Raw genomic sequence first — 25,417 nt, 5'->3', positions numbered from 1 at the left:
TTCGTGTCATCTCGCAGCGAGCAAAACAAGCAGTCATTGATGTGGAACCGCTGGCAAGATTGCAACCTTCTCCGCCTTCAAGGCGATTATAAGCAGGAGGCCCATAATCATCTTGAAGGGGCCATCGCTTCATGCGGACTACGTCTACAACATCCGCAGAAGTGCGGCACCTTGTTTTTTCATGTCCTGCAGATTTCACTTCGTAAAAGACGCGAAGAAGTATGGCTCGTAAAGGCTCAAGTGTCGGCAAAGAAGCTTTCCAGGCAGTCCGCGGCGTCGCACTGGGTCCATACATACTGCTTGTCGCCGCTCTGATTACGAGCTTCACTATGTACCGATTGGAGTCAACGCGTGGCTGGCGGCGTGTCCTGTATGGCGTCGCCTTTGTGCTAAAGAAATAATCCGAGTCGGATGGATTACTTTCATCTAATGGCAACAAAGCATCCAATGTTGTGGTCACTCTTCTGCCGAATACCTGCTCGAATGACATGGGTTGTTTTTGATGTGTTGATGAAGCGCAGGGTGCCTCAACAATTTACGACCAACACCCATTCAAACCATGTCTGACCAGAGAACTATTGACGCGTTCCGTTAAGCCATTTGTTTGATGGATGTTCACCGTTGTATACAGTTTTATGATCAATGTGTCAGTATTGATTAGATTGATTGATATGTGGGGTCTAGCGTCCCAAAACCACGATATGATTATGAGAGACGCCATAGTGGAATCGAGCACTTTGACCACTAGACAACCGTGGGGGGTGTATATACAATGCCAATGCAGCCTTTTCAAACGCAGCTCAGAAATTCGACGTTTTATTTCAAGCGAATGTCCACAATCTTTATGAAACGAACGTTGCAATTACTTTTAACCAGCAGAAAACGCTACAAATATGTAAAACTGACGCCAACTTGTATATAACAGCTTCTCTGGTTGCCATGGCAGATGTGCAAACAGTAGTTCAAGCGTGATACATTTCGACATTGTAGAAGTACAATGAAATGGCGAAACCCTGACATTATCGATGCAAGGGCACTCGTTCTTCCTTCTGCCGCGACTCATTCCTAATCAAGAGCTTTGATAAGTAGGCAACGTCCAGGCTGGAGAGTAGTATCGGCGATATAGTGTGCCACACTCCAGAGTTCAACATTGTGGTTGACTCCTCTATTTCTCAATTTGTGAAACATTTACAAAATCGTAGAGGAAACCAGAATTTGGAGCGAAATTCAGCAGAGTATGGACTAGAGTGTGCGGTTCAACAAACGTGCAGTCTCCAATTTTGTAAGAGCCCCACAAATAACCAGGTAAAGTGCGAAACGCCAAAGAAACAAGCTCATAGGTTTTTCCATCGTTCACGAAAACAGCGCAACTAGATGAATACCAACCAACTGGCTCAAATATCTGATTGACTTAGTTTATTATCTCAATTATTCACTAACGCTCTTGTAGAATCACTTAATTGTTCCATTGTGCAAATGTTTCCGACAGTTGTACTGGGTAGACACACTTTGTTCATGTTCGACCTACAATGCTCGTTCCGGTTGGTTGGGTTACATGCAGATTTAGGCCTTAATCACGAAAACGTGACTGTGTGAGGCTTTACATAGATTGCTCATGCCATGACTAATTCGTACGTCCCGACGTGTCCAGCCTGAATTTTTTATTGCCGTGCTGCATTCTTAGTCAGCCACCATGCCTCAACTGTAGTCTAGACAGACGGATTTCACTTCTGTATAGAACTCCTTGGAAGCGTCCGTTCCTTCCCGTCCAACGCCAGACATCTTCATACCTCCAAATGGCATGTGCAGGTGACGCACCATCCAGCAGTTGCACCATATGGTGCCAACCTATAAAAAGCAATGCGTTGTGTTAACCATGGAAATGCCACCGTATAAAACGTGTGAAACCATTAGCTCAATGCTGAAGCTTTGGGCCGATTTAAACTGCACTTGCTGTTTCAGCTCACTTTAATGATATAATAAAAATGGCTTGTCTATGCATACTGTAGGCATCCATTATGCGCTTCACCCGCATCTGGACAGCAGTCAATCATCATCACCTGTTTTGGCTGACAGTCATCATCCAGATGTGAGGATGAAGCGCATAATAAATGCATACAATACGTAATATTTATCACGATATTTACTTTGAATACGACAACTAGCTCGGACATTTGCGACGTGTAAATAACGTGTTTTTTTTTGTTTACAGCAACTTGCTCTTGAAATACGTGCAACCATGTAATTTCTTCATCCATATTCGTGACCTATAGCTTTTTTCAAGGCCACTGTAGTGATAACCTATACAGTGTCTCTCTTTGACACCAATATACCCATTTTATCGTATGTATCTACGCATTTAAACCAGTGAGTGTTAGTCGGCGCCGGTCGTAGCGATGACGGCACGTGTGGAACTCTACCGTTTTGCCTTCTGGCGCTAGTGATGATGCGCGCTCCAGCTGACCAATAATCCCTCGCATACTTGCTGAATGCATCAAGGCATCAAGTCTGCTAGAATGAACGAGATTCTCGATATGAACGAATAACAACCAAGAGGATTTCAGTGCTTGTTTTCATTGTTAGACACAATATGCCAGCGGACACGTGTCTACAAAAGCCGAAGACGTTAATACAAAAATATGAAATGAATTGAGAAAGCTTTCTCCTCACTCGAAAGCATAGGCTACGTGCACGATGGCGGGGTCCAGCTAGCGATAACGAGACCCACCGGACCGCACTTCCTACATTTGTGAGTCGACATTGGCGTTTTTCGAATGTGTTTTTGCGAGTCTGTGTCGGCAATTTTGTCATGAATCCGTACCAGCTCAACTTTGTACCGTTCTAATTCATTTTTTACACGCAAATTTCAAAACTTGCGTGCACTTCTGCTCTTCGAGAGGAAATGAAACATTTGGGAAATTGCTAAAACTGTCGACACTTTGATGTGATGCGATCAACATACGATGCGATCAACATACCTCGAGACGTTGAGCCATCTTGTGAATGCGGGAGATATCCTTGGACCAGATGCTGGCGCAGAGTCCATACGGCACACCATTGACCTTGTCGACTAAGTCAACGTCACTCTCGAATGGTGCCAGGCAGGTGACCGGTCCGAAGATCTCCTCTTGGATGCAGCGGGACGTATGCGGTAGATCGGTGATGACGGTCGGCAGCAGGAAGTATCCCTGCGGGGTGACGTTGATGAATGTGGCTCTGAAGTGTGCAGCCTCGACCACAAACTAAGATAACGTTGTTTTTTGTAAACTATAAGGCATGTTTTAGGGCACCATCGAGGGATCATTTTATTTAAGGTATCGATCATATGGGTTCACTATTGAATTCAGTTACAGAAAAAAAAAAACCTCAGAGAGTTTTTAATGCATTTGAATAACTCGGCGCTAAGACAAAAGCAATCTAACTTGTCAAGAAGACGATTCCTCCCCTGCCCACCTTTAAAAGCTTTCTGCACGCAACGTGGTTTTGTACTGCTTCCACGATGTGAGGCCTTGCGAGCTTTATTGACCCCACGCGGAGAAAGTTGCACGTCAAAGCTCCGTGATAGGCCCACTTTCGACAAAGTGATTACGTTACCATGTGACGTCATACGGTGACGTATAGCCACGTGATGATTTCTCGCATCACTCATGTTGACGCCGCCGACGGTCAGTTTGCGCGTAGGATGAGGCATCCAAGGTTTTCGCTTTAAAACTGGAAATATGCTGTTACCGTGACTACCGACAAAACTTCACTATGATGATGATGATAATGATGAGGCTAAAACTTTCCCCCAATGCTCTTGGAAGCGCCCGCAAGTGGAGTTCCTTAGGAACATTTTCCCATGTATCGGATATTAACATTCAGTGGTCACACATGGAGACTATCGCTCACAGCGTAGCTTCTTGGCGAGGAATGCGCGAGATTTGCTTCGTCATGAATATTCAATCGTTCTTGTGCTATATAGCTGTACTTATGTAGGCATGACAGCCACTGTGGACAGCCACTGTGAGACGTATTCACTGGGTTGCTTGACCATTTGCAATAAACACCCGGAGCGTTTGAAGTGCGCGTTCTTTGCCACTCACATTCTTATTCTCCTTGGGCAACTCTGGCTCTTCCCTGAGGCCCCCACAGAGCACCTTGCCACCATCCTCCATAGCGAGCTTGATGTAAAACTTGACCTTGTCCAGATGCTCCTTGCTGACCAGCGCACCCATGAAAACGGACTCGCTCTGTGGCGGACCAACTTTCAGCTTCCTGCAATCGAAGGCTCAAGCGTTGTTCAGCAAGAAGCCAACTTCCTAAGCTAATGACTCAATCATTGCCATGTTTACGTACTGCTACACCGCAATGATCGACAGGGATGATGCCCGACTGTTGCTGAGCGAACCGCAGTGGGCTTGTTAATGCATTATCAAAAGGCAGTTTCTTAGCGCTGGTGAAGACGATGAACATAAACTGGACACATGTTCAAGCTTGCGCACGGAAAAGGGCGGGAGGGCCTTCCCCTCCCTTAGTCACTATGGGGGCGCGAAGTCTGGTGTATAATTCGACTTGATAGAGAGAGGGGAGGTCTGCGATAACCCTTCGCCAAGCCTAAAGAGCCGCCCTTTTGGAAAGAAAAATTGGTATTTCTTCAAAATTTTTATCATAGTAGAATTGCGTCATTCTACATTGATCTAATTATGCAAGTTGTTTGGGCACTTGTTCATCTTTTAGCTGAAATGAGATAATTCTGGCTCAGCCTTAGCAACCAGCTGCCTGAGTAGACGGGTACGCTTTCTCAGGGTGGTCTTAAATTAGCGCATAAAACATGGCTACCGTACTAATGTGCCAAGAGAAAACAAATGCACGTGCTTGTGTAACACTTGTTCATAGAGATGTTTGTAAAACCCATGCATGCATTATACTTAGTTTGACAGTGAACCACAATGCGAGCTGTGATACACAGCCAGGAACAAAGGCAAAAATGTTTCCAGGAGTCACCTTGATCCACGCATATTGCCACGTGGTCACGACGTTAAAGGCGGCAGTCGGCGGTTTCAAGACGAAACTTTTCATCCAGGTGAAGTTGTCCCCGGAAAGTGTAAAGTCATGGTACAAGCAATACACGCAGTACACTGATTCCCACGAACAGAGAATCGGTAATCGTTTTTTTTTTCTGATCTGTGGTAAGTTAGTCGGTATGTATACATGCTGCATCGAACGTTCTAGCGTTGTTGATGGCGCTTGCGAAAGCTATGGGCTATCAGCGTCCCGCGCGCACTCCTAACAGAATGATGTCAGACAATCGTAAAGCTTTACGAATTTTGTGCCGGTGTTGCTAACAGCCTTCGATGGTAAAGCTAGAATAAATCAAGAAAAAACAAAAACCGGGCGTGGCGATATCAATTCGTGATCAAGTATAAAAGTTTTACCTTGCTTCTTGAACAAACGTGTCCGTGAACTTTTGGTAGATTTTCTTGTGAATATAGATACGGCTCGTGCAGAGGCATATCTCGCCCTGGTTCAGAAAACTTGCCCTGCGGAGGAAAGGATGTCAAGAAGGTGTCTTAAATTTGAACAAAAACGCTGTTCAGTATCTGTGATTTGCTAGTGTAGATATAATACTTGCTGTCCTATTGCCGAGTCCTAGTATGCTGACTTGATCGCGCCTCGGCTGTCGCACAGCCTCATCGACGTATAGAGATTAAACAAGAACAGCTGGTCGAAATGTATTGAGAACATGCTGATAAGACGTTAACTCGGAATGCACCTGTTGTCGAGTCTGTCCAACCTCGCACTGAAATCTACAGTAGAAAATTTTGTCTTACATCCCATGAGAAATTGCAAATGAGCAACATTTCACAAGCACGTAGAAGAATGTATACTAGTTGTACGTCACGATGCACTTGTTGCTTCTTGCTTGTCCAAGCGCTGCTGATGATTTGATCCGTCACCATCATGCCGTGTTTTTCTGTTTTAGACTAGGATTTTATGAGATGTAGCAAGATGATAAGGCTGTTGAAAGAAGGCCGCTAGACTTGTCACGGGATCGCTCTCTCTGTATGTGGAGCTTCTAAAACATTTCATCTGCTCTACAGCGTATACTGCAGTTACAGGACGACTTTATGCTCTCCGATAGTAGAGTACATATAATTAGAAATCGTTAACAACTTTTATAAAGACGGAAGCAATGTATAGCGTGCACTTTGTTTTGAGGCTTTCTTCTATGTCATGTGAAACCTTGCGTTTCGCATATAGTTAGGCGCCAGTAAATAGGCTATTAATCAAATTGCATAATGGGTCCATTAGACTGCTTTTAACGTCAAAAGTAACTATGGTTGTCGGTTATGAAACTAAGTTCACGCACCTCTTAGATAATGAAAAAAATCGGCTTTGGTCTGGCACTGTTTTATGCATTCCAGCTTTTTCACACTCGTCAAGTATGCATAGCAACACGTGCTATTCTATCTCGCCATAGGAACTGTAACTGCTCATTTATCGCAAAACCGCGTGCCATTACACGAATATGACAGGCGATATCAGTAGAGCAACTTGAGCTTACTAGATCCGCGTTGAATAGAGTCAAGCTTTGTCCAGTAAATCAGGCACTGCCATATATGTAACCGCTCTGGTGTGTTCAGATCGACCGTTTCTACAACGTACTGAATGCGGTGCTTCCCTTTCGCTCTCAAAGCACTCAACACCACTACGCTGACGGTAATGATCTTGAACAAAAGAACACAGAGGAATGACTGCGCACTTGATAAGTGTGGCGATGCACTTCTTGAAGTCGGCGTCCTCGAACACGATGGCTGCGTTCTTGCCACCCATCTGCACGGAATGAAGGACATATTTTGCAACAACTGTATTAGTGGAAAATGACTGAAAGAGGTTGTAAGCCATCCCAACACGTTGCCTCTTGGCAAGGACTGCACTTACTGGCACTTTCTCTTTCAGATTTATGAACTGGAGCAAACTTAAACATAACATGTAAAACTTGAGACTGCATTGGAGGCCGTACATAGGATGGTCTAACGCAAATGAGAAGCAGGAACATAGGCGTGTGCACAAGAATGGAGGTTGGCTACTACCCCAGCGAATCATGTAATTCATCAATTCAATAACCATTGAATCAATAATCAATAATGATTCATGAAGAATCAGTAAGACTGGGGAGCCCATTCTGCCGCATGCTTTTACTCAGTTGGCCCTGTCCCATCATCGTTTGAAGTTCAGGGCTTCGTGGTATTGGCGGCCGAGGGCGAGGACCTCTGATGTTGCATTTCACGAACTGTACTTCCTTCTCACTTCTACACCCGCAAAGTCGGAGACCAAAGGCAGCCTGTTGAGAGAAGTGCGTCATCTTTTTTATTTTCAGTTTTGCGTGCATTGCGAAACTTGTTTTTTTTTTAAACTCGACCCAAAGAAGATTGGCAGGAGGGGAGGGGGGCTGCGGTGAAACTTGACCCCATTTAATAGATAAGTTTGCACACACTATGGACACAAACACCACGTATAAAGAGAGAGAAAGAGAAACGCATAGGAAAGGCAGGGAGGTTAACCAGGTTGCACCCAGTTTGCTACCCTACACGGGAGAAAGGGGAAAATGGAAGGAAAAGAATAAGGAGAGAAGCCGTGTGCTCAGATTTGGGTGCACGTTAAAGAACCTCAGGTGGTCGAAATTTACGGAGCCCTCCACTACGGCGTCTCTCATAATCAAATGGTGGTTTTGGGACGTTAAACCCCACATATCAATCAATCAATCAATCAATAAGGAGAGAAGAAAAGAGAACAAGTTCTGCAATAGCACGCATAGGAACGCGTGTACCGCGCATGCCCAGAAGGTCATAAAAATTGCGAGCAGTAAGTATCCAGTTTTACGAAAAGCACTCCGTCAGCCCTCCGCATGAGTACCACAACCACAGGCGTTGCCTGGAACGAAGTAGGTGGGATCATCAGTGGTGTTCCAACACAACTGCACCCGATATTCTAGTTTGCATATACTGCTATGTACAATGCGTCGAAAGGAATCACCAGACAGCTTGTACGTTGGCTAGGGAACTATTCAATCTGCCACTTTGTAAGGCCCTCCACAATGTACCGTAACGGGCTCGACCCGAAAGGTAATGTTGACAAATATACATAGTTTATCTTATTGAGCATATTACGTGCCGTATAAAAATATCCTAACGAGCACCACGTAAGGGAAAATCACACGTTGTTGGCTTCATTCAGTTCGAATACTTTTTTAAGGTCCGTTCTTTCAAGTTTCCGGCTGTTATTACGTTCAACACTACATTAGACGCTCGGGCACCGTCCGACATAACATTGTCTACATATAATGAGTTTGTGTATCCTGGCAGTAGACCAGGATGGACTCCCACGATTCTGTGCGCCTCGTATTATTCCTCGTAATGCCTCGCATTACGAGGAATATTGGCTGCCAGCGTTCTACGCTGTTGCAACCTTGCGCAAAAAAAAAAAGAATGAGTACAGGTGTGAAATAGAAGAGTGCCGTGTACTGACTTCCAGCGAGAGCTTCTTGGCGTGTGGCGCCGCCACTTGGGCGATGGTGGTGCCCGTCTTGGTGCTGCCAGTGAACGAGATGGCCTTCGTGTTCGGGTGGCGCACCAGTGCATCACCGACAATCTGGCCGTAGCCGAACACGAAATTCACCACGCCTGCAGGAAGACCTGCGTGCACCAGGAGACGGGAAGCAACGTAGCTGGATTGTAACATATTACAAATTAAATGGCTGTTAAAATATTCTAAATAAGTCTGCATGGAGTAGGCAGTGTATTAATAGTATTTCTTTAAATTTTATTGTAAGAAGTTGCTGAACTTCGAGCCCGAACTAACCCGATTCGAATTTAGGCACCAGAACTACGGCACTTCGGCGTGACAGCGCGTATTTTAAGGTGTATGTTTGCACTTACATTGATCGCTCTGGCCCATATGAATTTAGACCTAATTGTGCCACGTAACATGCGAAATCATGAATTGATTGAATGATAACTTCGCAGCGCGCGCTCACTCACCGGCGTCCACAAACACCTTGGCGAGCATCCACGCGGTAACGGAGGTCAGCTCGCTCGGCTTGGCCACCACCGTGTTCCCATACACCATGGCCGGCGCCAGCTTGAAGGTGAGCATGTAGAGCGGCATGTTCCACGGCACGATCACCGCCACCACGCCCACAGCAGAGCGCACCGTGTAGTGAAGCACGTTGGACGTCTGCTGGGGTATTGCCCTGAGCAGCGACATGGTGACTCGTTTGTAAGAGCTTTTAGGCAGGGAGAAAATGCGAACAGCACCGTATGTAGGCTGTGTATATGGGTGCGCATATCGAAAAGTCTGAGATTGTTAGAGGAAGAATAGAAAGCGTGCTGACGTACATCTCCCGGTCGCACTGGGCAGTGGTGGCGAAGTGTCGGAAGTTGTGCACCGCACGAGGGATGTCCACGGTTCGCGCCAGCCAGACGGGTTTGCCTTGGTCTCGCGATTCGGCTTGGGCGAACTCGTCAACCCGGCTCTCGATCAAGTCGGCGATGCGTATGAGGAACTTGGAGCGCTCTGCCGGAGACTTCGTCGACCACCTGCGTTCCACACCAAGAAGGAGAAGCGTACAATCGTACTATACACTTTAGCAGATCAAAAGTATTCTCATTCCAAGCCCGTGAGGATAAGTGTAGCGTAGTGGTGTAAGGGGGTGTCCTGGAGGTTGTTGTGGAACCTGAACTGTGTATCCAAGGAAGCACGCACGAAAATGTGAACAGCTTGCGCTAGTGGTGTAAGGCTGGACTAACAGGTGAGCTTGTGGCCGATCTAGACTATTAATTTAGCACGTTTTTACTCCCGTATTCAAAAACGCTCCTTTGACTTGAACGTGACTTGCCATGGCCTCAAGGCTGCGCGTTTCAAACGCGCTTGTTTTGTCATGGCACCGCATAAACACGGCGTGTTCTAAAAGCGTTTGTGCTTCATTGAAGGGGGGGGGGGGGCAAGTCAAGGCAAGGAGCGTTTCTGAATACGACAGCCCTAATTAGCACAATCTGACCCCCGTATTCAGTAACGCTCTTCAACTTTAACTTTCCATCGCACTCAATGAATTTCAAACGCGCTGCATTGAAGGCGGTGGCAAACCATATTTAATTGAAGGAGCGTTTGCGAACAAGAGGGTTAATTAATCTCCGTTCCACTTAGATTTTTTCTCTGGCGTTTGCCTGCTGATTGCTTGTGTTTAGAAAAAGTGCTCAATGATTTAGAGCACTTGGTACTCTACTATGGGAGAGCACTGAGCCGTCCCGTGAAAAGCCGAACACCACTAGAGTCACGCGGATCTTCTACACAGTGAACTAGTCTATGGCACATTCGCCTTGTGGAAACACCTACATATCACACCAATCGTGTCAACCTTCAAAGATGTGCTGGTGACAGATATTATTATCCATCAAATTATCAAATGCACGCATAAAAATGCACTAACTATCCACATTTCCAGAATGTGCGCCGCCAAGACCGATCTGCCTTTATTGACCGTCTATCCTAAGATGAAGGAGAGCAGCAAGAGAGCGCGAGTCGGCCGAGTTATTGCGCTGCACGCGCTAGCGAAGTTTAGTTTTCCTTCAGAAAATGCGCCCGTTACCCACCTTTCATTCAGTGTGATGTTCGATTCGAGAGATCGTGCTCTTGAGGACAGTGTAGAAGATGATGATGATGATCATCATCATCACCATCATTATCATTATCATAATCATTATCATCATCATCACCACCACCATGATGATGATGATGATGATGATGATGACGATGTACCCACAACGGAATGAAGGCCTCCTCCAATGATTTTTTAATTTATCCGGTCTTGGGCTAGCTGATTCCGTTCCACGCCAGCAAAACTGTTAATTTCATCCTCTCCCCTATAACCCGGCTCTGCAATCCCTTGCAGCGTTTCCCACCCCACGGCACGCATTGCGTAACTCAGCTCTGGTTGAACGCGCTGGGGAACGATTTTATTGAGGCTTATACGAGTTTTGCGACGCTTTCCACCGTTAATAATGTACGAAAATTCAAGGACTCTTTGACTATCGAGAAAAAAGGGCCAAGCGAAGCTTGTAGTCTAGGTGCGTGACCTGCTACTTTTATTTATTTATATAGTATTACGCAATGCTCTCTCCTCGTTTTTCCTTCCTCCATGCCGGCAATTGGACCATCAGCCTCCTGCATAGTTGCGCAAAACCTCGATCGCTACAGGTGACGACGATCTTCATGCTTTCATATCCATGCAACAGTAAAACGAGACAACGTGAAAAGACATCATCATCATCGTCATCATACTCATCATCTTGACAGCGCCCACTGCATGGCAAAGTCCTTTAGAGATGTCAATAAATGATCAGATTGCCATATCAGACATAGCCGATGGCCCATGATGTGTTCGGTGTCCCTTCAAGAACCATATTACTGTACAATCGTCGGCGCGTGTTTTTACTTATATGGTGCTGTCACCGCCATCAAACTCTCCAACTCATAACAAGCTTCGCAACAGTGTACAGACAATGACACTGATGTTAATGATGTATACCGGTCATGGTATCGAATTTCCACCGCGGTGGCCGCATTATTGATGGAGGCGAAAGTGTTTGAAGCCCGTGTACACAGATTCAGGTGCACGTTAAAAAACCACCTGAAGCCTTAATCGACGGCCTCCCGCAATGATACGGTGGTCTACGGACGTCCAAAACAACAATTTAACAAAAACAGTATTCGGGAATGACACTGGGTCGGGCTTCCAGCCACAACCAAGTTGCCTTCCCTCTGACTGGCTGTCGCCGATTCTATAAATGCGCCTCCACAAACCACAGTGAAAAGCAAACCCAGTCCTCGGCGCTGATAACGTAGCCACGCGTTTTTGTAGGAAGATAAGGATACTGGCCGATACAGTGTGTTAAGTATATGGCCATAGACAACAACACGTTGATAACACAACCAAAACGACGTTTGACGTCCTCTTAATTGTATGACGTAAGCCACGGGGCAACTAAATACAACAAAAATAAAATTCAACACACATGTTGCAAACTGTGAAGGGAACTTTCGTTGGGTGGCTAATTGCGTGTGGGCGGCTGACAAAGTGCTGCTGCCACGCTGTCATGTCATGCTGCCATGCCACCTTCATCCCATGCAGCTTGAAACCTTCGCATTATAAAACTACCAGAATGGTCACAGCTTTGATCTCGCACTATTTTTACGCTTATAGGCTCTATACCGGTGACAATTACCTAGCACTTTCTCAAACAGTGCGGTCATATACAGCTGAAATCGAGGTACTACCTAATATTACCAATAATGTGTCCAAATATATTAATTCTGAAAACTTTTGCACTTCTTGCGGGACCCGGCACAATCTCATGGACAGTCCCACGATTTGCGGTACGGGTGGTCGTCCCAAAGGTCAAGCGGGATACTCACGTTGGAAAGGCTTGCATGGCAGCGTGCACTGCCTTGTCGACTTCACGCGAGCCGCTGTTGGGCAGGCGCGAGTAGACGATACCCGTGGACGGGTCCACATTCTCGATGGTCTCGGGCAGCGATTCGAACTTGCCGTTGATGAAGTTCTCCAGGACGAGCATCCTGCGCACGGTAGGCGACATGCTGGTTCGCGCCGGGCTGCTGGACCGCTCGCGCACGTGGCCATTCATGGCCACGAACCTCGGCAGCATCGCCTCACAGAGCACTCGCCGCGGCAAAACCGTGACGCCGCCGGGAGCTCAAAGATGGCGGCTCCACACGCGCGATGGTTTCGCGACGTCGCGAGTAGGAACGGCCCGTGGTTAACGGGTGCACAGCAAACAGCGAGGATTGCGAGATATCCTGATATAGCCGACGGGAACGGGTCTGGCAGCGGGCTTGGCCATCTCGGCTGTACCCGCCACTTTCCACGATTATATCTTTCTTTCTGAGTAAACAACGTTCACACTGCCAAACTTTGCCAGCAGGACTTCCGAAAGTGGGAATTGTGTTGACGTTGCGTCGCTAGAGAAGTGAGGAACGGAAGCTTTGACGTGTGCGCTGGTATATGCGTATGGTCGCCCCTGATTTTGTCCTTGCATTCGTGGCTGTTCACAGAAAGTTCTTGCGCCGGAAATGTTTGATAGAGAAAATTTAATCATGACTTTAGCCCATGGTTGTTAACATATAGGGGAAGCAGCACGCCATCAGGAACAGTAACAGTATCAAGTTAATAACGAGAACATCTTTAAATTGGACGCCAGCTACTTGAAAACATTTCGATCTTAAAAACGCAATCCACCGCAACTTAGTCGCTTGATTCATAATAATAATTCTTAAGGTTTAACGTCCCAGAACCGCAATATAATGATGAGGGACGCCTTATTGGAGGGTTCCGGATATTGCGACCACCTGGGGTTTTTTGACGTTCATTAACGTTCACGTAAATCGAAGCACACCGGCCTAAAGCATTTTCACCGTCATGAAAAAATCGGCTGCCACGGCCGGTATTCGACATCGCGACCTTCGGATGAGTAGTTGAGCACTATAACCACTAGAAAACCGTGGCGGGTGCTCGATTTAAATATGATTATTTTAACTAACTTCGTAGGCCTGCGATATCACAGATACGGCCAGACACCCGCCATTAATGGTGTGAACGGTAGCATCTCGTTTCGTTCTCACACTTGGTTTCACGAGTCCATCAGCATCATAATTGGGAGCCATGGCTATGGTATACTCCGCGCGCAAAGCGAATGTGCACACAACTGCCCATCTCAGCTTGACTGCGTGCACCTCATGTGTATTAAATGCGTAAGCACTTCTGTACCGACTCTGACTCTGCGACGAGCATACTGTGCCATCCAAGGTTGAAAAAAAAATGAGCCGGTGTGGTGGGCCAGTTAATGTGCTCGGTTGCCAACGTGAAATAACCAGTTCAGATTACGACTCCGCTGGGTGAATTTCGATAGGGGTGGGATGCTACAGAGGCCCGTGTACGACGCTCTTCCAGCACAAGCGGAAGAACTACAGGGGGTCGAAATTATTCGAAGCCCTCCACTACGGCATCTCTCATCGCTTGAGTATATAGCTCTGGGGCGTTAAAGCCATAAGCCAACGAATGAACGAAAGCAGGAAAGAAATCACCACAGAGATACATCATGGTTACTGCAGTGCTAAGACTACAGTTGCTGACCAACTCGACGATGGATATAGTTGTTCGCCCTTCCACTAGATGCCGTAACGCTGTACTGGTTCTGCGACTCAAAGACGTATGCTTCACGCCAATCTGTGGGACACGTAAACGAAGGTGGACAACAGAGAAAAGAACTTATTCATATGCTCTGTAGCACGTAAAGACAATCTGTGACGGCGTTGGGGGCTCTCTCCCCGCGGTCATGCGTAGCTCGGCGAGGCGAGCCGGTCGAAGCACTCACTCTTTGGTGTCCATGGCTGCGGCTTCAGCGGTCGGCCGCACTGCACCAGACTCCGGTAGCCCTGGGCCTACGGACCCTAGCTGTTCCGAGCTTTCGGCTGCCTTGATCCTCGTGCTGCCGCCGTCGCGCGAGCACTATAGAGGAGGACGAAGAAGTAAGCACGCGATTGGTGCATATATTCATTGCCCGTGGCATATACCCACTGTGGGGGATTTGCCAAGAATTGAGTGGTTTTATAAAAGAATTGTGCAGTTTTAGAATAATGGAGATTATATAATCTCACCAAGCTTTGCGCTTTTAACAGCTCCTTGCTATGGCCAGTGGGCTTCGCCACTGCATTGCCCAGTATAACGAGATTGGTCAAAATTTTGTGTTACGAAGAATTGGAACGTAGGACGTTTGAAGGCGAAAACCCGAAATGCCTATTTTTCAAAGTCGTATGAGATCCAAATTTAGTAGTATGGTAAAAAAAAAGCTGTAGTGAGCGTGCCTACTGCCTTTGTACTATCTTCTTACTAAACAAAAAGACAAAGTATGCTCTTTTGTATATATATTTTTGACAAAGCTACCCAATCCTTGGCTAATCCCTTAGGGTGATTGTGAGGTAAAATTTTAGGATATACATCTGCATCTACTTAGTCCCCTTCGTCAATTGGTTGTTCACGCGAGCGAAAAAAGAAAACCGAAAGTTTCACCAGAAGGGCGAGAACATCAATGTGATAACGACACACTGAGATACTATAATAATAGGACTATATCTGTAGGGGCGATGAGGTTCCGCTTTGGGCTCTGCCGACAAGCCAGCGCCGTTTAGCTGAAGCATCTCTCACACGCAGCTCCACGCTGTTCCTGCGTGAGCGCATACACGGGAGCGCGCTTTTAGGGGCGAAGCTCCTCAAGATCGAGGCTTGTTCGTCAATGTTGTGCGCCGCAGCCACCACTGACGATGTCGATGATGCTGATGACGATGAAGTACAAGCGTGTTTTACACCAGACATTCTCGCCGCGCCGCGGTGGTCTAGTGGCTAAGGTACTCGTCTTCTGACCCGCAGGTCGCGGGATCGAATCCCGACTGCGGCGGCTGCATTTCCGATGGAGGCGGAAATGTTGTAGGCCCGTGTGCTCAGATTTGGGTGCACGTTAAAGAACCCCAGGTGGCCAAAATTTCCGGAGCCTTCCACTACGGCGTCTCTCATAATCACATGGTGGTTTTGGGACGTTGAACTCCACATATCAATGAATCACCAGACATTCTTTTTCTTCCATATCATGGCACAACACATGCAAGGCACCTACTATACGTGATGACGATGAAGATGATGCAAAACGAAGAAAAAAAGAAATTCACAACTCAACACAACATGCCATTTATGAACATTCTGTATAACTGTTGTTAAGTTTGGCCTGGAAATTCGTCTGGGCAGACGCCATTGTGCGTAAGCCGATCTACTGGGGAGGCTCTCAATCCCTTCGGCGCCAAGTCTGCCAGACGCTGCCGAAGATTTGAGCAATTACCCAGACAATGTGGTAAGCAAAGGCGAGTTCCTGACTTTCAAATGCGGACCCTTTCGTCGTCCCTTCAAGCAGCAGTGGTGCCTGATGACCTCGGCGACTCATCGGGAGACGGGGAAGCTGTTGTGCTTCCCCGTCTCCCGATGAGTCGCCGAGGTCATCAGGCACCACTGCTGCTTGAAGGGACGACGAAAGGGTCCGCATTTGAAAGTCAGGAACTCGCCTTTGCTTACCACATTGTCTTGTGCTTCCCCGTCTCCCGAGCGCCGCAAACGAGCGCCGCTCCCCTGCCAGAGCTGACGGGGGAGCGGCGCTCGTTTAATTATCAATCAAATAGCCGACCGGCCGGCTGCCTATGCCCACCAGGCATTTTCTGGAGGAGGAGACGTCGTGTCGCCACGACATCGTAAACCGTTTTAGAGAGGACAACAAAGACAGCATCTTCAATGCAAGAGACCGTGGCGGCCACCGCAAATCGCCCCGCTAATTAAGCGAACAAATCGGCGGACCCTTTGATGTGGGCTGTCAGGATCGTGGGACCTCTCGACTAGCGGCACACACACGATGAGGAAGAGCCCCACTGGCGCCACCTTGCAGTGCAGTGATCACGACTCAATATTGGACGTTCACGTGGACCGTGCATGCTCATCCCCCTCAACTGTTGTGTGTGTGTGATTGGTGTTCCACTCGGAGAGGAGGAGCCCGACAGGGCTTAAAACGACGCCGCAGAGGGCTGGACGTCGCTCTGAACTATGTAACGGTTCAACCACCACGCTCGTGGGTTGTGAAACCCCTAACCTTCCTTTACTGTAAATATGTGTAAATAGTGCCATAAACCTGACTGTTTTTCGTATCCTCTTCTTGTCAGCGTTCGTTTCCTCCACCCGGTTACACAACGCTACCAGAAGAGACCGGGTAGACCCCCATTCGCAACAACTGGTGGCAGCGGTGGGATGCCATCAGCAACCTCCTCCTTCCGACCTTTAACACTGTACACCGCTTTGCCACTCATTTGTACACTCATTTGTATAATTACACTGCTTTCACTGATGCGTGAGTGTTCAATGTCACGAGGCACTTATGGTAACACCGAAACGATTCCATATCTATCTATCTATCTATCTATCTATCTATCTATCTATCTATCTATCTATCTATCTATCTATCTATCTATCTATCTATCTATCTATCTATCTATCTATCTATCTATCTATCTATCTATCTATCTATCTATCTATCTATCTATCTATCTATCTATCTATCTATCTATCTATCTATCTATCTATCTATCTATCTATCTATCTATCTATCTATCTATCTATCTATCTATCTATCTATCTATCATCAATCTATCTATCTATCTATCTATCATCAATCTATCTATCTATCTATCTATCTATCTATCTATCTATCTATCTATCTATCTATCTATCTATCTATCTATCTATCTATCTATCTATCTATCTATCTATCTATCTATCTATCTATCTATCTATCTATCTATCTATCATCAATCTATCTATCTATCTATCTATCATCAATCTATCTATCTATCTATCTATCTATCTATCTATCTATCTATCTATCTATCTATCTATCTATCTATCTATCTATCTATCTATCTATCTATCTATCTATCTATCTATCTATCCACGTTTGGGTACTCTCGTTATCACCCGCTTAACTTTGGGTAAATCAATATTAATATGGGAGGGCATATGACTCGCTGGTCATGGCATGAATATTGTCACAATCCCGTCGAAGTTCTATGAGGCTCTGCGGAGCCCCGCACTTTGCGACCAAACCTGGGTGACCCAGCACGCCCGTGAGGCAGCGTCGAGACAAGCACTTGACGTCCCTTCACGGGAGGCTTAGGCCCGGCCACCTAAACCTGCTGGTTTCTTATAATAAAGTTTATTCCTCCTCCTCCTGCGTCGCGCCCGTCGTCAAGCTTTTCTTCCTGACAGTGGCACATTTCCGCGGACGAATATGTGCCACTGGTATGCGGGTATGTGCCACAAGTTCGTAGTACACGATGTAGTCCAGCGACCTCCTCAGCCACCACACACGATGGGCCGTTCAAAGTCCTTCGCCGCGGGAACAAGCATTTCAACATCAGTAAATGCGGTCGTGAAAAGGTGTTGCTGCACCGCATCAAGCCAGCACACACGGACAGCGAAAATGCAGTGGTGTCTCCGCCAAGGAAATGTTTGCCAGGAGTCCCAGCTTCAACGCCAGTTTAAGCTAATGAGGCTTGGGTTGATGCACTGCGGACAGTTATCAAGGGCATCCACTCACATGAACCCTTAATTCCGCTTGGCAACTCACCAAGGCGGGAGTGGTGTCGTGGCCGCCAACAAAACAAAGAAGAATGGGAGTTCTCCTCTCCTTACCGTTTCTTTCTCACCTACCCAAGTACCTCACCAAGCGGAGAAGGGGAGGACGAGGAGAGTGAAGAGACAATATTAAAGTTCGTTGAGAGAAAGATTCACGCCGCCCAGTGGTCTTCACTACGCGTAGACGCGTGCCAACATATTCGATGCAAAGTATAACATGGTCAGCAAATCAATCTTGTTAGCCCGCTAGTGAATTTCAAGAGATTGAAGTAATAAAGTTTTGCAAAGACCTTAACATTTTGACGCGCAATTAGAAATTTGCTCAACACTCTGAAAAATTCCAAAACATTCGTAAAACTGAATATTTTCGACCGTTACTTATTAACATCATCCTCCAAAGCGGCCCGAAAACATTCCGTGCACCAAGGCTCGGAAACAGAAATCAAGCATTTAACATTGAAGAATCGGCTGCGTAATGTGCAGACCAACTTTTGAGCCGTTTTATGAAGACCGCGTTGGTAGCCGAGTTGGTAAGGTGTCCAAGTTTAAGCCGAAAGGGCGCTGGTTCGAATCTCGGTGGTGGTAGTGTTAAACAAATGAAAGAAACCCACAGGTTGGTGTGGGTAAGGAAGCTGAAATTCTGAAGGCAATTCGTTATTTTTAACAATGACCTGCAGTAGTGTGCAGACCAACTTCTAAACAATGCATGCAGTGCCGTGCTGTATAGCCAAGCGTGTATAGTGTTCAGTTTTTAACTAGGTTGGTAGTTCGAATGACAAGTTTAGGAATGCTCAAACACCAGGAAGTCACCCAGGTACATTACTAGTGAATTGCTATTGTATTCTATATGCTGTCGCATATTTTTGTGAAACTGGACAGAAGTAATGTGGAGAACAACACTATGGTCTTATACGTCATAATCTTATGATGGCAGGCCTTTTTATTTCTCGTAAAAAGTATTTTGTTTTTACAAAAATAATTGACTCGCACTACAGCGGCATGGTACCGTGAGGCCCTGGTTTAACATGCCACCAAGTTGCCACAAGGCGGAGAGTCACAGAGCTTCGAAAAATAAAATTTTAAAGGCGGACAGTGAGATTCGAACCACCTACCGTCAGGCTATGAAACGAACATATAACCTCTCAGTCACTGTCACGTGGCGATCTTTAACTTGCAATGTTAGGCTGGTCTTCGTCTTTTAGATCTTTCAAAACTGACAACCGCATATAGCCTTCAATGAAACTTGAAAAACCTGACATGAATTGGTAAATCGATGCAATTATAGTGGCTCCAACATGGAAACGAGCCATTTAATTTCAACTATAGGCTAAAATAACGCACATCCCTAGTCGCATGTTCATTTCATAACTGGTAGGTCAGTGGTTCAAATCCCGCTGCCGTCCTCATCCAACATGAATTCGTTAGGGGCTTTAAAATTTTATTTCCTGAAATTTTATGTTTTCAAGTTTCTCGATCACTCTGCCTTTCAATCAGGTGGCCTCCGGCCGGCACTGGGTGCCAAACCCGGTACCTTTCACAGTGTAAGCAGATACGAATACGCACTTTCCGAGCTAAACGTACCCTGGTACGTTTGCTATCCTGCAATGCATGTCAAAAAGCAGTCAAAAAAGTTTGGACTCTTATCACTCATGATAAGTCTCAACATTTGTCTGACGTCACAACTCGAAACGACGCAACCAAAAGGCGTATTTTGCAACCAAAATGTTTCCTGGTACCATTGCTTTCCTGTAATACATGTCGAAAAAGTTTTGGTCTTTATCACTCATGACAAGGCTCCATTTTCGTTTGACGTAACAGCTCGAAACGACGCAACAGCAAAGTACCAGGGAATATTTAGCTCGGAAAATACGCCTGCTAGGTGTATCGTTTCGAGCTGTGACGTCGGACAAATTTTGAGCTTTATCATGGGTGATAAAGGCCTCAAATTTTTCGACTGCTTTTCGACATGTATTGCAGAAAAGCAAACGCACCAGGGAACGTTTATCTCGGAAAATATGCCTGCTGGGCGCATCGTTTCAAGCTGTGACGTCAGACAAAAGTTGAGCCTTATCATGGGTGATAAAGGCCTCAACTTTTTCGACTGCTTTTCAACATGTATTGCAAAAAAGCAAACAAATTCCAAACAATTTTTTTTTGGAAATGCGGTCGACAGCGGTATTAGAACTGACCTTCCGGTTATGAAATGAACATGCGACTAGGCTGTGTGCTTTAATAGCCCATAGTTGATATTAAACGGCTCGTTTTCATGTCGGAGTCACTACAATTGCATCGACTCAGGTGAGTTTAGGTGATCTGATTGATCTGTGGGGTTTAACGTCCCAAAACCACCATTTGATTATGAGAGACGCCGTAGTGGAGAGCTCCGGAAATTTTGACCACCTGGGGTTGTTTAACGTGCACCCAAATCTGAGTACACGAGCCTACAACATTTCCGCCTCCATCGGAAATGCAGCCGCCGCAGCCGGGAATCGAACCCACGACCTGCGGGTCAGCAGCCGAGTACCTTAGCCATTACACCACCGCGGCGGGGCTGAGTTTAGGTGAAGTTTTGAAAGTTTCATTGAAGGTCATATGCGTTATGTCTCGAAAGATCTAGAAGACGAAGATCAGCCTAACATTGCACGTTTATTAGCACCACACGACAGTGGCTGAGCGGTTAAGTGTTCGTTTCTTAGCCTGAAGGTTGGTGGTTCGAATCCCGCTGTCAGCCTTTAAAATATTTTCTTTATATTTTGTCAACCTCTACTTTGTGGTAACTTGGCGGCATGGGAACCTCGGGCCTCATAGTCCCAATGCCTCTCAGTGTGGGTCTCTATTTTTTGTGAAAACAGACTTTTTGAAGAGAGGAAAAAAAATTCGCCATAGCTTCACGGCCTATAGCAGCCACCCAAAAAGTTGTACGCCACACTAGTTCTCACGCGTTTCACAAATTTTGTGATGGGTCGTACACCTCATTTTAGGCAGTATTGTATCTGGATGACTTCCTGGCGTTCCAGCAATCTCAGCTCTGGCATTCGAAACACCAGCCTTTTCGTAACTAACTGAACACACTACGCACTGAGCCCCCTTTAGAACTTCGTCTTCTGACTGCTGCAGGTCATAATTAAAAAATAAAGGACGGACTTCAGCGTTCTCACTTCCTCCCGCACATCATTTTGTGGCTTTCTTTTCTTTTAGCATTACTGTCACCGAGATTCAAACCAGCGCCCTTCCAGTGTAAGTCTGGACACCTTACCGACTCGGCTACTGCTATGAGTTTGATAACACCGGTTTAAAAGTTCGTCTGCACATTACGCAGCCCATTCTTCAATAATAAATGCTGGATTTGTGTGGTCTCCTCGAAGAAGGGGGTAAATATATAGGTGTCGGAAATATTCAGTTTTTTAGAATTTTTTAGATTTTTTAGAACTTTTTATAGTATAGTCAAAATTAATTTATTTGCGATTTCGTATCCAAATGGTTCTCTTTGAAAAACTTCAATCTTTCGATTTCGTGAAGCTTGCTAGCGGGCTGACAAGATTAATTTGCTAACTACTTTTCACCGAAGAAGGTATGCTTACAGATAACATATTTTTTAGTTGTAGACTGATATTACGTGTTGGGCTGTCGTTTATACCGTAACCGATTGCTATTTTTTTCTCCTTTTCTTTTCGTTTTTCTACTTACCTGTGCAGAAGTATTTGCATGTTCGAAAGTTGTGAGTGCGTGCATCACTCCACGCTGTCTTTCGTTTTCTTCGCTTCTCCTAATACCTGGCAGCGAATCACAAAATAAAGCCATGCAAAGTAGCCCCCGTTGCAGCTTTATGAGCATTATTTAAATTGATGTGTACACCGAGTAATGTGGAGGCTAGTATAAATTCGGCTTGTCGCGTCAAACCACTCACAACTCCCAGATTATGTCGTCACTTCTACGTGATGAAACGTCACTTCCGATCTCCAAATAGCCGTTTTGTGTCACTCTAGTTAAAAAAATGATTTGCCGTTGAAATAACGCTGTTATTACCAACGTTGCCATTTGCAAAATAACATCAGTGAATTATGCAGTTCCAGACGGAGCGATGAACACGACATACTTAATTTGTGTCGTAGGGCCCCTTTCACTGCTAATCAACAGCGCTAGGATCAGCTCTTGCTGCTTACCATTCGCTACAAGTACTAAGTGCGACCTAAAAGGTAGTCATCACCCCATTGTATCCCAACTGCAAGCAGTTTCTAGCGCAAGAGGTCAAGGGTTTCGTTCGAATGCAAATGGAGCTGGTTGTTTTCACTGCATGAACACTTTTCACTGCCCAAACAGCGCAACGATGACGCCTACGAAGAGAAAATGGGAAACATATCACAAGGCTGACTCACGACACAATGTTTAAAAAAGGTGCAGGGATGGCTTCCTGTTTTCTTTTTTTTTTACACCGAAAGCACTTATGAGATCACAACAAGGGTCGAATGCGCCGTAGTTGTCCGCCGCCGCAGCCGCCGGTGTCCGTAACCCCTATCGCACCAAATAAGAAAAAAAATAAGCAAATAAAAAACACCAAGGACACAATGGAAATCGAACCCCCCCCCCCCCCCCCCCCGCACCAGCCCAATATACCACCACAGAGCCACGCCGGTGCTTTAAAGCTCCGCTGCAAACTGGCCTTTGGCAGGCTCGAAGTCTGGAAAGAAATCGCATTTATACTCGTAATAAAGCATTTTAGAACATCGAAGGAACCATAAGAGCCAGGTTTCATGCAATGCGAATTGAGTTACGAGTTTGTAATCGAATCCTATTACAAAATATTCAGGCATAATCCTTCGCCGTCTTAAGCCCCATCATTTGAAATTTCACAAAATTTCTTGAGCGTGTGTAGCGGGCACCACGCTTCTCCGAAGAATTACGAAGGATGGCAAAGTGAATGCCCGCCTATACTACACAATTATTAATGACGTAGTGGGTACCCTGCAAGTGTACTTGTGGAAGTTACCCAAAGAGTGCTTAAAAAAGGCTCTGAAAGGCCGCTCCTCCAGCTTTTGCTGGCTGCGCTGAGCGTTCTGCGCAGGCCAGGCATGTTTTTTTCTTTCGATTTTAATTTGTTTCAATAAGGTGACATAGCAGTAAGAGGTGTAGCAGTCTTCTTACTTTTCTTTCACGTGCTTTAATTAAATATTCACTTGCGAGTCGGTTTTGTTGGTTGAGCCTCCGTTTCCTTTTCTGCTCGTCCGCGTCGTTGTTGCGCTGTTTCAGAAATGTTCAAGTACTGTTAGCATATAGCATAGCTAGGTCCCCATTCTCACTCATTTGTCTAGCCACTCAGACTGACTCATACTCAGATAGGGTAGCGAGTCTGACTACGAGTGGGTTCGGGTGAGTAATATTTTGGTGAATTTGAATCCGAGTGAGTGCAGTTGAATGAATGAATGAATGAATGAATGAATGAGTGAATGAATGAATGAACTTTATTTAAGGCCCGGCAATGCCCTTCGCGCGAGGCGGGGGGAAAAGGAAATTAACCCCTGTCCCTTGCCACCCTCCGTCGATGATGATTGCGGTGCCTCAGGTGACCGTTTGTCGTCCTTGGACACGGGATGCATCTTCGGCCTGAGGGAAATATTGGTGAGTACGAGTCCGAGTGGGGGCAGTGCTAAATGAATTTCTTGAGTGAGTCTCATTAAGTTCCAGCTTTTATTGCTGTCCAGTGGTCATATCTATTCATCTTCGAGATTACTATCAGGTTTATATAGGACTACGTATTTATTCAAGTCTATTCGCACATAGCTCAACGATCTAGCATTCATGCATCACCTCAATGTCTATTGATCAAATTTGTGAGTTGGGTGCTGCATAAAACTGTTTTTTTGCTAGACTGAAACCACTGATAACTCCTATTCGAAGGTCTAATACCAAAAGGCGCATCGTAGAGCACCAATTATGTCAGATGATGGCGTTAAACAGCGTTCACACCACAGTTGAAAAAGCTAATTGTACCACGCTAACGAACTCTACAAGTCGGCAGCATGCTCACTCGGACTAGGCTCAAGCCTTGAGTCAGGGCGAGCTTCACTGAGTATTAAGTCGATGAGTGTGAGCCCGAGTGAGTCCGAATGAAAAAAAAAGTTTAGCAAGTTCGAATGAGTCCGGTTCAGGAAAATTTCGGCGAGTCTCAGTCTCCCCCCCCCCCCCCCCCCACTCTTACTTGCTACGCCACTGCAGAGCGCCCACCAAACAGAGAGCCAATGTATTCTCTTATCTGTCCCATTATAATTCCTACTGCAATGTTAGGGTCATGAGACCGTTTCTGACGGCAATGAACTTAGCACCTGCACACCCAAAAGAAACCAAAGGCAGGTGGTTGCGAGAAGCGTGTCATCACTTTATATTTATCTCCGCATCAAATGCGGAGTTCGTTTTTTTTTTTCGAAATCAACAAACTGATTGGGGGAAGGGGCAGTGCGCTGTTGTGAAATTGCGCCTCCACCTAACAGAGAGCTCTGCGTGCTCCTACGGAAGCGGTTAAGGCCCAAGAGCTCCGGCCAAATATCGAAACAAATCGTCTTTTACTATTGTAGCGCACCTTCCAAAAACATCCTCCCCCGATAATTTCACTGTTGGGAGCTTGGAAAGGTGTGCTTTTCAACGATTAGATGCTAAAACATTTAAACTGATAATTGACTAAGGACCTTTTCAAACCTTCATCTCTACCCCGCCGCGGTGGTCTAGTGGCTAAGGTACTCGGCTGCTGACCCGCAGGTCGTGGATTTGAATCCCGGCTGCGGCGGCTGCATTTCCGATGGAGGCGGAAATGTTGTAGGCCCGTGTGCTCAGATTTGGGTGCACGTTAAAGAACCCCAGGTGGTCGAAATTCCCGGAGCCCTCCACTACGGCGTCTCTCATAATCATATGGTGGTTTTGGGACGTTAAACCCCACATATCAATCAATCAATCAAAACCTCCATCTCTGAACATTTTTTTAAAAGTTGAAGCCCACAATAAATGCGTGCATTATTACCAAAGGCTGTTATCACGCAAGTTGTTAGGAGGCTCGCTCCAAGCTGACATTTCGCAGCTACGACTAGTCGTGTGGTCTCTGCGTGTGTATCACGTAGAGAAGGCTATAGAGGGAGAAAAACAACAAAC

General features: G+C 46.0%; 1 protein-coding gene across 1 annotated transcript; it reads right to left on the bottom strand.

Moving 5' to 3' along the window:
* Nucleotides 1–1,644: 1,644 nt before the first annotated feature.
* Nucleotides 1,645–14,569, bottom strand: LOC142774748 (2-aminomuconic semialdehyde dehydrogenase-like). Its single transcript, XM_075875747.1, has 10 exons — nt 14,433–14,569; nt 12,457–12,618; nt 9,381–9,581; nt 9,024–9,235; nt 8,512–8,678; nt 6,746–6,816; nt 5,418–5,522; nt 4,086–4,257; nt 2,979–3,188; nt 1,645–1,848 (listed from the first exon to the last, which is right to left on the bottom strand). Exons 1-10 carry the CDS (start codon nt 14,444–14,446, stop codon nt 1,699–1,701), a joined length of 1,464 nt encoding a protein of 487 aa, XP_075731862.1. The 5' UTR covers nt 14,447–14,569; the 3' UTR covers nt 1,645–1,698.
* Nucleotides 14,570–25,417: the final 10,848 nt, after the last annotated feature.

This window comes from Rhipicephalus microplus, chromosome 2, assembly GCF_043290135.1.
Source record: "Rhipicephalus microplus isolate Deutch F79 chromosome 2, USDA_Rmic, whole genome shotgun sequence".
NCBI classification, from domain to species: domain Eukaryota; kingdom Metazoa; phylum Arthropoda; class Arachnida; order Ixodida; family Ixodidae; genus Rhipicephalus; species Rhipicephalus microplus.
Note: the sequence above shows the minus strand (reverse complement) of the source record. Positions and strands in the feature narration are given on the sequence as shown.

What these genes read in the sequence shown, in the direction of transcription:
- LOC142774748 (XM_075875747.1), bottom strand. An exon ending in GCCATGCAAGCCTTTCCAAC is followed by an intron (nt 9,582 to 12,456) that starts GTGAGTATCCCG and finishes TGTGGAACGCAG; the next exon opens with GTGGTCGACGAAGTCTCCGG. An exon ending in TGCATCGCCACACTTATCAA is followed by an intron (nt 5,523 to 6,745) that starts GTGCGCAGTCAT and finishes TTTCCTCCGCAG; the next exon opens with GGCAAGTTTTCTGAACCAGG.